The 14,717-nt window shown below is 35.7% G+C and overlaps 1 protein-coding gene across 11 annotated transcripts in view; it reads right to left on the reverse strand.

Moving 5' to 3' along the window:
* Akap13 (A-kinase anchoring protein 13) overlaps positions 1-14,717 on the reverse strand; it is a 358,212-nt gene that overhangs the window by 44,338 nt on the left and 299,157 nt on the right. For all 11 annotated transcript variants that reach the window (XM_047540454.1, XM_047540456.1, XM_047540458.1 and 8 more), the window contains 3 exons: positions 12,603-12,645; positions 10,557-10,689; positions 2,730-2,904 (listed from right to left, as the gene is read on the reverse strand). In XM_047540454.1, the coding sequence (XP_047396410.1) occupies positions 2,730-2,904; positions 10,557-10,689; positions 12,603-12,645 (351 nt within the window). The remainder of the gene's footprint in view (positions 1-2,729; positions 2,905-10,556; positions 10,690-12,602; positions 12,646-14,717) is intronic.

Below are 14,717 nucleotides of genomic sequence, written 5' to 3' on the forward strand. Positions count from 1 at the left end.
CACTTCATTTTATCAGGGCTCCCAATTCCAGCTTCTACTATGTACTCCAAGGCCACATAATCTGTCCCTAACTGAGGGATATGTTCTTTACTGCTCAGATTTGAGTTCACACAGGGATTTTCCTTTTGGCAGGTTCAGCTATCTATTCATTAACATACATACACATGCACACATATGTTCACATATGTACATACACATAATATGTATATTTGACCCAGCATTTTTATGTTGTGAAACAGCAGGTATCCAATGTGCTTTACTGATAAAGCTCCTTGAATTTCAATTTCACAATGCCAATAAAAAAATCATGGCCTCTTCCTGTTTTTCTAAGATCAGTATGATCCTTTGGAATATGGTAAGAAAAATTCTATAGTTCTCATTTAATTCTTTCATTTGGAGAGGCAGGGGGCAGTGTTGGGTAAAGAACTCAGGGCCTTCTGCAGGCTAGGCAAGTGCTTTACCACTGTGTAAATCCCAAGCCCCCACAGCTGTCATTTTAATTGACTTCAAAGAAAAATGGAGTTAATATATAAATTGATGTATTGGTGACTCACTCACTCAAGTCTTTATTAGGCAGTCTCACTTAATGAGAGACTTAATGGTACTCAAGGTTTCCTGAGGGAGGAAGGGGGTGCTCCTTACTTTGGAGGTGGGCTAGGGATGCATATGGCAGTCACCTATATTTGCTCACTTCCACTATATTGTGATGAATGGATAGGTACCCATTTATTTGGGCTTACTTATTGTATTACCTGGTTTTAACAAAAACAAAATGAAAAAGAGAGTTAGCTACATAAATTCCTCTAAGATGTCATGAATTAAAGACTATTAATTATACTAATAACTGATAAGTAAATGGCAAATCTGAGTCTTCTTTTATTCTAACAGTAAGCTCTTTATACAAAGACTCATATGTAATTTTTACATTAAATATATCTTCCCTGTGTAAATATGCTAAAAAAATGTTTCAATGATAAACATGCCTAAAAAGCACTTGGTGACCACTACTCTAGGTAAACAAGTCATTCTAATACTAAGAAGCAGACTGTGTCCAGTGGCTAAAAAACTAAACTGTAGACATTGAACTGGTACCCTAGGAATGAGTACTACTAGAACATGGGTTCTAAAAGAAAAATACTGAAGGGTTACTGGACAGAGAATAGTCTCTCGTTTCTTAAAGGTCACAAGATTCTCATCACCATGTAGTAGAAATTTTTGATTTTGTGGTAAGTCACCCATGAAGGGTAATATCAATGTGTGTGATCTTTGTCTGCAGGGATACATAAAAATTTAGATGAATGCTTCCATGTTTTGTTTGTTTTTGTTTATAAATAGGACAGCAAAACAAATAGGGCTATAGACCATGTTGGAGGTATAATGTATCCACAGAAACAATTTTATAAGAATGTGCAGGATAAAGCCAGTCATTTAAAAGTCACAGTAGCTACAGCATAGATAAGACAGGATTTAGGTCCTTTGCTACCTACAGGTTCTTTTCTACTTCTATTCAAGAAAGCAAGTGAGCAAAAATTATTATAGAAGTAATTTCTGTCTAAATAAATTGTTTGAAATTTACAATTTACAAATTAACAATCTTACTTAGAATATTCCACCCAAATGACTGAAAACAAAATGTCATGATTTGGGATTTGATCTTTGGAATCTGATTTGTAAGTGTTTTGGTTACAGGTATATTATTCTAATCACCTTGACCTTCTAGGTGATTTGGCTGGCCCTGAGGTTGTTGAATCTCCAGATAGATCACCTCTGACCAAAGCAGACTCCTTGATTTACCTTTATATGCTCAACAAAAATTATTAATATCTATGTGGGCAATGAAAAACTTTTGAGATATATTGCCTTAAAGCAGATTTGCAGATTACAGTGTGTGAGCTAAATCTGGCCTGTAGCCTATTTTTGTGCAGCCTAGGATCTGGGAATGTCCTTTACATTTTAAATGATTGAAAAAACAAATTAAAAAAATTACAGGATATACAAAAATTTTATGGAATTTAGATTTCAATGTTCACAAATGAAGTTTTATTTCAACAAAGCCATACCCCTTTGTTTATATGTTCATGGATAATTTTGCACTGTAACTGGAGAGTTCAGTAGCTGTGACTGACAGAAACCGGATGGCTAACAAAGCCTAAGATATTTATTATCGAAGTCCTATGTAGAGAAAGTTAACTGACTCTGGCCTGAGAGTGTCTTATCAAAACCAGGAACACACTTGGTTAACAGACTTTCATCTGAGATGGCTTCAGGCAGGCGAGCAGTGGTTGACACAGAGCACCTGCACGTGAAGGTACTCTCCCCTGTGGCAGTCATCCTGACAATGTTGGCAAGTGGCTGAAGCATTCACCGAAGGACTAGATTTTAAAATGGGCCTATATGGTCTAATGAGGACTGCTAGTGGCTTTAGGGTTTGAGGCTATTGTTAGTTCTGATGCCAACATAGACTTCTGGAACAGGTAGTGGTTTGTGAACAGTAGGAAAGAGTATTTTAAACTAGGGCTTTTTGGAAAAAAAACAAAAAACAAAAACGACTGTATGACAGATATCTGGAATTAATTTCTTCACTGATGTTTAAAGAAAAATATAAACGGGGTTACTTCTCTACATAAATGAGGAACAGATAAGGGGTGGGATGGACAGGAAATTAGAAATGAGTTTTCCTGAGCCAAGAGAGGTTCATCTTATGAGAGGAAGAAGCACACATCTCTTACTTGCACAAGTGTAGGCGTCTTTGTTGGTGAAAGGCTTCATACACTGGCTACAGCTGATGGGACCCACAACAGGAATAGAACTGAAAGTGTGCCCATTGAGAGTCTTCTTGTCTTTCTCCTTTTCTTTAGAATCTTTCTCCTTCTCCTTAATTTTATCTCTGTCTTTTTCCTTTTCCTGCCAAAGAAAAGAATCAACAGTTAATTGAACTCTGGAAGGTCTTCCCCTTACTTAAGCATCCAGATGGCCTATGGGTGGTTGGTGAATATTTTGGATAAAACTGGGGAATAATGTTCTGGGTAATTTTGTTTTTTTAAACTGATATGTGAGTATGAAAACTGTATTAGAAAAATCATATGAAAACCAGACAGGTTCCACAGTTTTGGCAGTGGCTTACTCAGGGGTTATTTATAATGATAGACCCCTCCTGCCCATTGTTGGTCCTTAGGCATTGTGTCTATCAGTCCACACCACAGTCCACACAGGAAGAAAGTTAGGCAAGGAACATCATGGAATGGCAGCAATTCTGGGATAGCTTGAGGGAACAGACAGATAACCATAAAGCATGATTTTTTACTAAAGTCCCTCTGTTTTTCACACTAGTCCTACTCACACTGTGAGGAGGTCTCTGACATTTCCAAACTACTAAATATACCCCACATATACAGTTTTCACAAATTAGAATTCCAAGATTAATGGATATTATGTTCCTCCCAGTATTCAAATTGGGAGGAAGAGGTTGCTGAGAGAACAAAAAATCGCATAGTGCTTAATTAAGAATGTGAACAATGAAAAAAAAGAAAAACGAATCAACCAACTAACCAACCAAGCAAACAAAAACAACAACAAAAAAATGACAATGGAGCCAGGCCTTGGTTCAAATCTAAGTTTTATCACTATTGCTTATTAATGGTGTGACCGGGGTAAATTAATTTGCTGAAACTGTTTCCTCATTTGTAAAATGAGGAAGGGACCTATCTGATACGTTTAAAAAAATTAGGTAAGATGATACTTGTAAAGTATTTTTCAGTGTCTGGCACATAGCAAGCATAATAATTGTTGTAATAATTATTCATACTGCACTGAAAATGAGTTTCATTAGCTTATTACTCTCCTAGTCCAACACAGAAATATTTCCCTTGCAGTGGGGGAAAGAAAATTGTCAATATGAGGGAGTGAGGACAAAGAAAACTAAAGAATGGCAAAAGAGAGTGGTGCTGAACAAGGAGGATGGGGGTATGGAAAAGATTAGAGGAAGAAATCTTGTTGCCAACCACTCTAAAAAGTACCTTCTTTGTCCCCTGAATCTAGTTACCACAGTGGTCACTTCCTTTAAGAAAATGGGTACCCAGAGAAAGGAAGTCCCAAGGCCTAGCAGCTCACTCCTCTGCCCTGAGGCCCTATAGGAGAAAGCGGCAGACTGGCTCTGGTTTGAAGACACAAGGTATCCTAATACCTGCTATCTGATCTCGTTTGCAATGTGCTCTTTTTACAAGGTCTTCCCTCACCTGTCAGGGGGAACAGGAAGCTGACATGCATCTAAAGTTTACTGTGTGCCCGGACACTACAAGATGCCTTCTGGTGACTGGGCAGACTACCTAGGTCAGGTACAAAGCTCAGGGGACAATGGCAAACTAAAGATTAGATCCAATGGAAAGATGGTGACCTGGATTGGAAGTAAGAATCTCTGAGTACCAGAATTCTTGGTGATGTCACCTCAAAACAATATAGGAATGCCAGAAATGCTTTGGAGACTGACTGAAAGCAGAGGGCTTTCATGTGACATCAAGTCTCAAACTAAGAGGAGTTGTTATCAAGAAGCTTACACAGACAGGAAAAGATATGGAAAAGAATTTAAACCTTGAAAATTTGAAGAAATACTGAAGGATGCTAGACACTAAGTGAAATAAGTAAAACGGGCATTTCAAGCAAACATTGTGCTTAACAGGCTGAGACTGTGGGAACCATTTTCTCCCTAAAAAGTCCTAAAAGAAGCACTGTTTGACAAAGCACTCAGCTGGCTCATCAACAGCAATGGAATAATTTCCTTTCAAACCAAATGAAAGAACTACAGTTGGCAGGAATTTCACCTACTGCTGTATACTACTGTTATCTAGACAAACACCTGGAAATGGGTTCCCCAAAGTTAGTAAACAGGACAACTATTAAATGCTTTATATTTTAAATCAATGCCTTCTATATAAATTATTTCATCTGATTCATTAACTGTGAAGTGGGCAGGATAGGTATTATGATTTTCATTTTATAACTGAGAAGATAGTAAGTTAAAATTCTGAACAGCTGCTGTGTATCAAACATTGTAGTAAGTGACTTACATATATGTTCCCACAACCCACTGAATTAAATACTAGTTATCTTCACTTTACATCTGAAGAGACTGAGGTTTAGAGATGCTTAATAATACATTTGAAGTTACATATAAACAATTGCTCAAACTAGAATTAAGATTCATATCCATTGACTAAAGCTACACTTTAATTCACCATACTGTCAAGGGTTGGAGAGATTTGTTGACTTGCAAAAGATCACAAAGCAAATGATTAGCACTGTCAAAATCTGAACCCAGGTCTTCTTTCTGTTCAGAATCTGTTTGCTATACTGAAACAGTAAGTATTTGCTAAATCTTTGATGCATGTGAAGTCCTTTATTAATAGAATACACATAAAACTCGAGCAATGAGAGAGGAAGGGAAAAAAGCTACTTCACTTTATCAAAAAAAAAAAAAAAAAAAAAACCAAAACAGGAAATTGTGCTAAGTGAAAATTAGAACTGCTAAAGTATTAAAAAACTCAAGTAAAAATAAAAATCAATAACAAAAATTGAGTTCTTCAAATATCTCCTTTCTTTCCACTAAATTTTGTTAAAGGTTTCTCCATGCACAAAATATCAAACTGAAAAGCATTTGACATTTTGTTGAAGAAAGCCAAAAGCATACTATTCTAATAGTTAAAAGAATCTTCTATGACAACTAGCTTTTCTCTCAAACCTTGTACTGCTCTTCAGATCAGAATAAATAATAATTTCCTCAACTTTTGTAGCAATCCAAACTACCTCTTCCAAGGATAAAAACAAAACAACAAACTATATTGTTTCTTCTGTTTTACAATTTGACTCTTACCTCCCCATGTTTTGGTCCTGCGAATCTCACTGTTATGAGGGGTACTTCAGGAAGCCGACCCCATTTTACTGACATGATTCGACCCCCATGCCAGGAAATATGCTCTCACAGAAGGAGGGGCTCATACCGGCAGAGCAGAGCTCAGCAGCTTTGCACTGCCACTAGCGAAACCGTAAGAGGAAGCCAGAGACTGGTTGAGAAAGGGAAGGAGGGAGGGCTGAGGTTGCTGGTTTCCTTAAGACAGTCTTAACTATTTGAATGCTGCCTAGTAAAATCACCTCAGTAATAAAAGACACAAGAAATGAAAGAAAGCCAATCCCTCCAAATACAGTGTATGTGTACAGTGCTTATGTTGCAATATGGCAACACTTGCAAAGGCTGATGCTGTTCTTAATGTTAGAAGGAGTATATCTTATCTATTTAAAATCAAACCCCAAATTGTATAAAGAGCAGAATTTCATAAATTTTTTTTAACGAAGTTGCCTATGATAAAGTAGTGGTTGGCTGTTTTCTCAAGTTTGACTTGTTCGTGTTTAATAACTGCCAAAAATACTGTACCTATGTCCTGTGAAAACAAACTCTATAATAGTATTTAAAAGGGAAAGGTACTGGTAACAACTATGTTACTATAATAGGATACTATGAAAGAAAATGATTTTTCACTTTTCTAAGGCTTTTCTTTTAGGAAAGTAATGACAGTTTGAAAAAAAATCAGAGAACAAGCTGGACAACTGTGAAAACAATATGATTAAACAACGAACCAAGTATAAACCTTTTATTAAAGAAGAAAGAATCAGAGTCAACACTGAACACATTAATGCACATCAATGCACATCAATGTACTCTTAGCAGAGTACAATACCTCTGAAAGGCTGATAGGCTGATAGGAATAGTTTTTTTTTTTTTTTTTTTTAATACAGACCATAGGAACTAGGACCTGGAGTTGAATGTCTTGTTGCAAATGAAGTGTATTAGCTGGGCAGGAATTTTATCCATGTACCCAAAATACCTATGTCTAGCCAGACTAAGAATTGGTTTAAAACATTTCTAACCATCTTCTAGCAGTCTCTGCAAAGAAGAAAGCTTAGCAGGAGAGAAAACTAGAGCAATAGGATGGTCAGTTCACTCCCTTTAAGAAACTGAACATATACATGAATGTTTAAATATTTCTAACAAATAAACCTACTTAGCAGGAAATAGTACTACCTTCTCAAAGATACTAAGACAAAAGCAGAAACTACCAGTCTTCCTGTTATATTTCCTGTTTAGGCTCCTCCACTCCTTCTCAAAAACATTCAACATATTTATCCAATAACTTGTATCAGTCATTGATAACTCTCAAAAGGACATGTGAAGAATCAATAACTGAATTTGTTTTATAAGCAAAATACACCAGGCACGTGAATAATTTGCTGCTTAATGGCTGAATTTGGGCTCCTTTAAATATTTTTAAAGAACTGTTTACAGTCACAAATTAATATACTGAATGTAATAAATCTAGGCTAATAATTATAAGATATTTTCATATAAATGCATGTATTATACATAAGAAAAGCAGAAATTTCCAAACTACCCATTGAAAAGAATTATAGGTGCCAGGTTAACATAATATTCAGTAAATGCTTAAAGTTTTCCTTTAAAAGAAGTAGGCATGGTTACTTGTTCAGTAGATTAAAAAAACAAGTTGACTTATGATAGTATATACTTAAAAAAATAATTTAAAAGAAGTAAAAAAAGTATAATTTCCACAGAAAAGTCAGTGTTAACATCCATACTAGCAGTTTTAATTTTTTAACATTATGGAGAAGAATTATTATTTAGTAGTTAAGAAAAGAGCAGAATTAGAATCATCGCTCTAAGACAATATATTTATTTTTGTATTATCAATTAGAAAACAAAATGCTTCTGTATGGCAAAGTTCTGTAGATACATGGCATATTGAGACAGGGCATTTAATGTAACTCAACATTTATCACTTCACTATTTTCCCTAGTTCTTATAATCTTTGGTGACACTAACAAAAACCAAGAATTTTACAGGAGGTTTTAGAACAATCTTATTTAAAAGTTAACTAATAAAAACTAACTCTGAAAGATGATGTTTTAATATACTTGGTCACTGGGGCTCTCTTAACACCTGACAATGGGAATAGACTGCAACCCAGGATTACGCATTTGTAATTTTTTGAGTTTCCATCACTAGATATAGAGACAACAGCATACCCCCCCAAAGATCAAATCTTGAAGACAAGTCCGAAAGAGGAACCAGTCTCAACTGCAAAAGATGAGAAGATGATCAGAAGCAAGAGGTAACTGCTTCTGCCAGTGATGACAAATTTCCCTCTAACAAAAATTATCAACTTTTCTTCTGCCCTATCTCAACTCCCTAACTCAAATCCTCTGAGATTAAAAAAAAAAAATTTTAAAGAAGAAAAAAGATGAGCTGGGGTTGTGACTCAGTGGTAGAGTGCTCGCCTTGCATGTATGAGGACCTGGGTTCGATCCTCAGCATCACATAATAATAAAATAAAGGTACTGTGTCCACCTACAACTAAAATAAAAATGTAAAAAACAAAACAAAGAAAAAAAAGAAAAGGGAAAAATAAATACTGTTTAGTAACAGACATCATGTAAAAGTAACATGAAATGACCAGTGCTGTTTGCTGGGTCAAATCATAAGAGGTTCTACCTTAGTACAGTTTTATGACTTGAAGCACACTTCTCTGTGTCTTAATCTGTTAAGTAAGGAGGCTAGGATAGGACTTTCTTAAAGGTCAGGTTCCAGTTTCTAAATCTAGTCTTACACTGATTTTTTTTTAATGTCTACCTGTATTACATCATCAAGATCAGTGGAATATTCACTATCGTCTTCTAAAATTCCATATAATTGGGGATATTGATAGAAACAGGAATCTATTCAACTTACTGGTCTTCCAATTAAAAGTCTGTCTGAAAACAAGATATGTAGTTCAAAAATACAATTAAAAAACATTCTGAAATCATTCAAATTATATCATAAAAGTTTTCAAGGTCAAGACTGTGAGCTTTATTCTTTTTGGTGATTATTACCAAGTAGCAGAAGAGGGAGATTAAAGAATCGATAATACTTGACTGATTTATATTGACCATTCTGAGAGGATCTTCCCAATGCCAACTAGAGTCCAAGAAAGCAGCGATAAATAAAATAGGTTAGGCTCTACTTTAAGCCTAGCTGTCAATACATGGAATAATTGACAGCATATTCCTTTCTGACCTTATTTTTCTTTAAATTATAAAACAAGGCAAAGTATGAAGTTAATATTTAAATATGTGATTTAGCTAGAAATGATTGCTAGATTCTGCATCTTTTCCTGATTGTTGACTCTCTCTTCTTCTGCAGTTGGGCAAGATAAATAAAGAGAAAACACAATTTCACTGGCAGATTTTATGGAAAAATTCCTCTGAGCAATGACTTAGTATTTGCTAAAAGATCTTATTCACGAAAACCTATTTCTATCAGTCCACTAAAATGAGGGTTCAACAGACTTACTGGAAATAAAGGGGTATATTTTTATAACAATATCCTTGAATTCTGTTTATTCCCTCAGCTTCTAAGTGGGTGTGTGTGTATTTATACATATTTGTATATACAACACACAGATATGTACAATGATTCCTTATAAGAATGCCCTGATTTCAAATTTTTATTTATTCATTCTTTTGTGTATGGAAGGTGTATGTTGGTAGGTGAATGGAGTACTGGGGAAATGGGAGGCAGAAAGTTTCTCACCACTAATTTGAAAATGTTAGGAATATTTATCTCTATGTGGGGTTATTACATAATATTCATTATTTAATTAATTTATTTATTTATGGTACTGGGGATTGAGCTCAGTGGCACTCAACCACTGAGCCACATCCTTAAGCCCTATTTTATATTTTACTTAGAGACAGGGTCTCACTGAGTTGCTTAGTGCCTTGTCATTGCTGAGGTTGGCTTTGAACTCAAGATCCTCCTACCTTAGCCTTCCAAGCTACTAGGATTACCAGTGTGTGCCAGTGCACCCAGCTATACTTTTTATTTTCTTGCTTTCATATTTTGAAGATTCTTATAATGAAAATATAAGAATAAACTAGATAAAAAGTTAGACTAAATAATTTCTTAAGCACTAAAGAGGATATATTCCTAACTAGAAATAGATCTGGCATTCTTACTGAATTAGTTTTAAAAGTTCTTTTAATTTTCTGTGGGATAATTTTCTTCCTTCTAAACCCAAACTCCTACTCTTCACATAAAATCCTTTCACTGCATTTTAAACCTGATTTACTCATTTAAGCACTGTGGCTAAGAGTGTGGGACGAGAAGTCAAAGAAATCTACGTTTAAACCTCTACTCCACATTACATAAGGTACCTCACACTCCTAGAGAAGGGAGTTAAGACCTGTCTTGCAAAGTTGTTGAAAGGATTAATTAAAGCAATATATGAATGGCTCTCAGCACACAGTAAAACCTCAGTAAGTGGAAGTACCTCTTGCTGCTGTTTTTTATTACTATTACTTTTGTCACATACCAGGCTATTTCAGAGATTACCCCAAATTTATTTCCTTTATGACCCCATCATTTAGTTTTTGTGTGTATGGAAGCTGTGACAAGAGCTTACTGATTACTAGATTGAGTTAGTCACACAAGGAATGCCCACTGTGATACTTACTTTGCTCTTCTTACTGCTGGACATTTTGTTCCTGATGTAGCTGAATGTACGACTGACTTTTGTTCCACCTTTTCCTTCAAAATCTTTCTTGGAGGGGCTTTGTGGCAGGAAGTTATAGTTCTCTTCAGTTATACTAAATAAAAACAAGAAGATTGATTTTTCAAAAAATCCTTTTTTTAAAAGATTACAGAAGTTAAATGAGAAGCAGGATAAGAGTTGGACAGAGGCTGCTGAACACTTTTATACAATACCTAAGAACAGAGTATGCTACAATGCCCATGTTGCCAAAACCTGAATAAGGTTTCTTAGAGCAGGCATTGATGTTTTAATCACAAATTTTGAATGACTGATGTTAAAAAAAAAAAAATGCCTAGAAAGGCTAGCATGGTGGTGCGCACCTCTAATCCCAGTTATCTGGGAGGCTAGCCTCTGTAACTTGGTGAGATCCTGTCTCAAAAGTAAAAAATCGAAAGGGGTAGGGATGCAACTCAGTGGTAAAGAGCCCCTGGGTTCAATCCCTAGTACCACTGGTGGGGGAGGGAGGAGACTGTCATTTATTATTTTATCTCAATCTTCTTAATCTAAAATAGCACTCAATCTGTAAACTTCTTTGTAACAAATAGGTGCTTGAAAGGAAAAGCCAGTATATGTAATGGGATAAGAGAGTACTTGTTAATAAGAGCTGTGAATCAAGGAATCTTATGACTGACTATATATCCAAGTTAATTAGTAGAAGTCACACATCTTCTCTAGCCTTCTGGCACACTGGAAAATCAAGACTGTGGACTGGTCCAAAAAGCTATGCACAATTTCAGGAGGACATGTACTGAAAAACAGGCAGATTTCAAGCAGAACATAGAAAGATAGGAGTTTTCCAGATATCCAGATTTACTGATCTACTTGTTCTCCTATATAAAATTGAAGTCCATCCAAAATATGCATGTTTTGATCTTAGGAAACTAGATTAATGGACAACTTTCTTAAATACTGCACACTTAAATAATCCATTAAATGAAGAAATAATCCACTTATACTACGTTGTTTAGGTGTTTGAAAAGTTATTTTACAACTTCCCTTCAGATCAATATTGATCTGAAGCAATATTGGCCTCTGTGAGAAGGCAGGCAGAAGAAGAACCATGAGTCCCCTTCAACAGCTAAGTTCTACTGATAAACACATTGTTTACAAAACAAAGCAGTCTGCTTTTAAGATAAAAGGCAAATGGCATGAAAACCAATGCTCTAGAAAGGAGAAAGATATGAAAGCAGTGCAAACAGAGGGTTCTGGATCACTGACTCACAACCATGGGCATTGTAGCATACTCTGTTCTCTGAAAAAGAGGGCAACTTGAAACAACAGAGCTATAATCAGAACCCTACTCATGCTCACATTAGAATATTTACTCTCATAAGCATGAAACAAGAAAAACAGAAACAATGAGTGAGAACACTGTTTGCCGCCTGTGAAGTAAAGAACTGATTCAGTTACGTGGACAGAGCTGTGTACCACTTACACATACACGGAAGAACACAGCCTGATTTTGCAGTGTTGGGAATTGAACCCAGGGGCCTTGTGCATGCTAGGCAAGTGTGCTGCCAGTGAGCTACAACCCCAGCCACAAGAACAAAGCTTTAAAGCTCCAAATGACAAAGAAAGTAGCAATACTTCATGAGTTTATATAGGTTTATTAATTATGGAATAAAATTCTGTTAAATTCAGGAATTAAAAGTCCCCATACACAAAGAGTGTATAAGTTCATAAAGTCAAATACAAGTGTACCTTTAACTGAATAAATTCACATAATAATCTGTATCCTAAGGGCAGTATAAAAGAATAAAAGTGGTTTAGTCAAAAAGAAACCCAATTACTATGAATAACCATAATACATTAAAAAAAAAAAAAGATAGCCTTAATTACAAAACCACTTCTGATAACTATTCCAAATTTATTACTCAAGGATGAGCTAAAAAAAAGTTCACTTAATTAAATGCCATAGGATGGTTTGGATTTTCTTAATTTCATTCTGGGAAAATAAATGGATAGTACCTCTCAGTCAGATTAGCACTAGTGCTGTGGAAAGGTCGTGAACCTAGAAAACAAAAAAGGCAAAGGAAAAGTTAAAACAGAAGAATTTTACCCTAATGACAGATAAAATATTTCCAAAATTTCCCATAACTAATGCAGATTTAGAAGTCAGTGTATGGTGCTATCTCCTTCCAAAGTTTTAGAAGAAGGAAAAACTGAACTTGAAACCTTCAAATTAGAGCTGGAAAAAAGCAGCAATATGGATTTCCCATGAAGAAAATAAATTTAATCCAAGATTCAACTAACTGGGGGAAAAAACCTAACATCAACATTTTTCCAATGCTAAAACTCGTTTATTTCTGTTCTTATAAATGTGTAATTTCCACAAGCCATCTTTCTGAGATGATGTCACATGGAGAATTTATAAATTAAGAAATCAAATATGTTTTTACTGTTAATCCTGTTTTCACATATTTCTATATTAAAATCTAATATTATCTGACATTTTCCTAAGAATTCCTAGAAACAGATTAGTGAACAGAAGTATCTGAGCTTGCTTTTTATAGTCTTGGCCCTGCCCCTAACTTTGGGCAAGACCTTTTGATTTCAGTTCCTCATTTGTGAAATACTGGGGATAAAACTGATGTTAAGGTCCTTTCCAGGTCCGACAGTGATAAAGTGAATGGGGCAGATGCAGTCTTCCTTGTTAATGGAAGTAAGCCATTAACAATCCAAGGCTATAACTGTTGATTGCTTGTAATAAGAGAAATGCAAATCAAAACTACCCTAAGATTTCATCTCATCCCAATTAGAATGGCGATTATCAAGAACAAAAGCAACAATAGGTGTTGGCGAGGATGTGGGGAGAAAGGTACACTCATATACTGCTGGCAGGGTTGCAAATTAGTGCAGCCACTCTGGAAAGCAGTATGGAGATTCCTCAGAAAGCTTGGAATGGAACCACCATTTGACCCAGCTATCCCACTCCTTGGCCTATACCCAAAGGACTTAAAATCAGCATACTACAGAGATACAGTCACATCAATGTTCATTGCTGCTCAATTCACCATAGCCAGATTGTGGAACCAACCTAGATGCCCTTCAGTTGATGAATGGATAAAGAAACTGTGATATACACATACACACACACACACACACACACACACAATGGAATATTACTCAGCCATGAAGAATGATGAAATTATGGCATTTGCAGACAGATGGATGAAATTGGAGAATATCATGCTAAGTGAGATAAGTCAATCTCAAAAAACTAAAGGACGAATGATCTTGCTGATAAGCGGATGAGGACATATAATGGGGGGTGGGAGGGGTTAGTGTTAGGGTTAGGGTTAGGTTTAGGGTTAGGGATAAGGAGGGTGGTAAGAATGGAGGAAGGAAGGACTGTATAGAGGGAAAAGAGGGGTGGGAGGGGTGGGGGGGAAGGGAAAAAAATAACAGAATGAATCAAACAACATTGCCCTATGTAAATTTATAAGTACACAAATGGTATGCCTTGACCCCAAGTACAAATAGAGAAACAACATGTATCCCATTTGTTTACAATAATAATAATAAAAAAAAAACAATCCAAGGCTAAGTTAGATAGCAGGGTAATGAAGTTTGAGTATGGAGGACTTGAGAGCAAGGCCCCAATCACAAAATGGTAAATGGTTTTCAATTTTTAGTGAGAACAGGTATAGAAATACTTTCCATGTATATTGCAGGTAGATACAGCTTGCTCGGTAAAAGTATTTATTATCATATGGACAACGCATATCCTTTCTCTGGATAACTTTGAGTAAAACTTCAGTGTGACAGAGATTTGAAGATGTTCCACACCTAGATTCCCAATTATTTTAAACTACCCATCTGTTCTAGGATCTGAAGAGAAATCCAAAATTATAGTTATTACTATACGAAATTTAAACAGTGAATAGGTGGGAATAATGCATTATAAACTTTAAAAATAATACTAAGTACTCAAGAGAATGTCTTCTATGCTTTTTATCTTTCCCTATTTGGGGATCTTCTACTTCACTTACAAGGCCTGGTAACAACAGCCAGATAAGAGGAAAAGATCAGTGGGGCAAGAATAAGGATATCTGAGCTCAATATCCCAGTTCTGCACCATTT

Source organism: Sciurus carolinensis, chromosome 2 (assembly GCF_902686445.1).
Source record: "Sciurus carolinensis chromosome 2, mSciCar1.2, whole genome shotgun sequence".
NCBI lineage: Eukaryota > Metazoa > Chordata > Mammalia > Rodentia > Sciuridae > Sciurus > Sciurus carolinensis.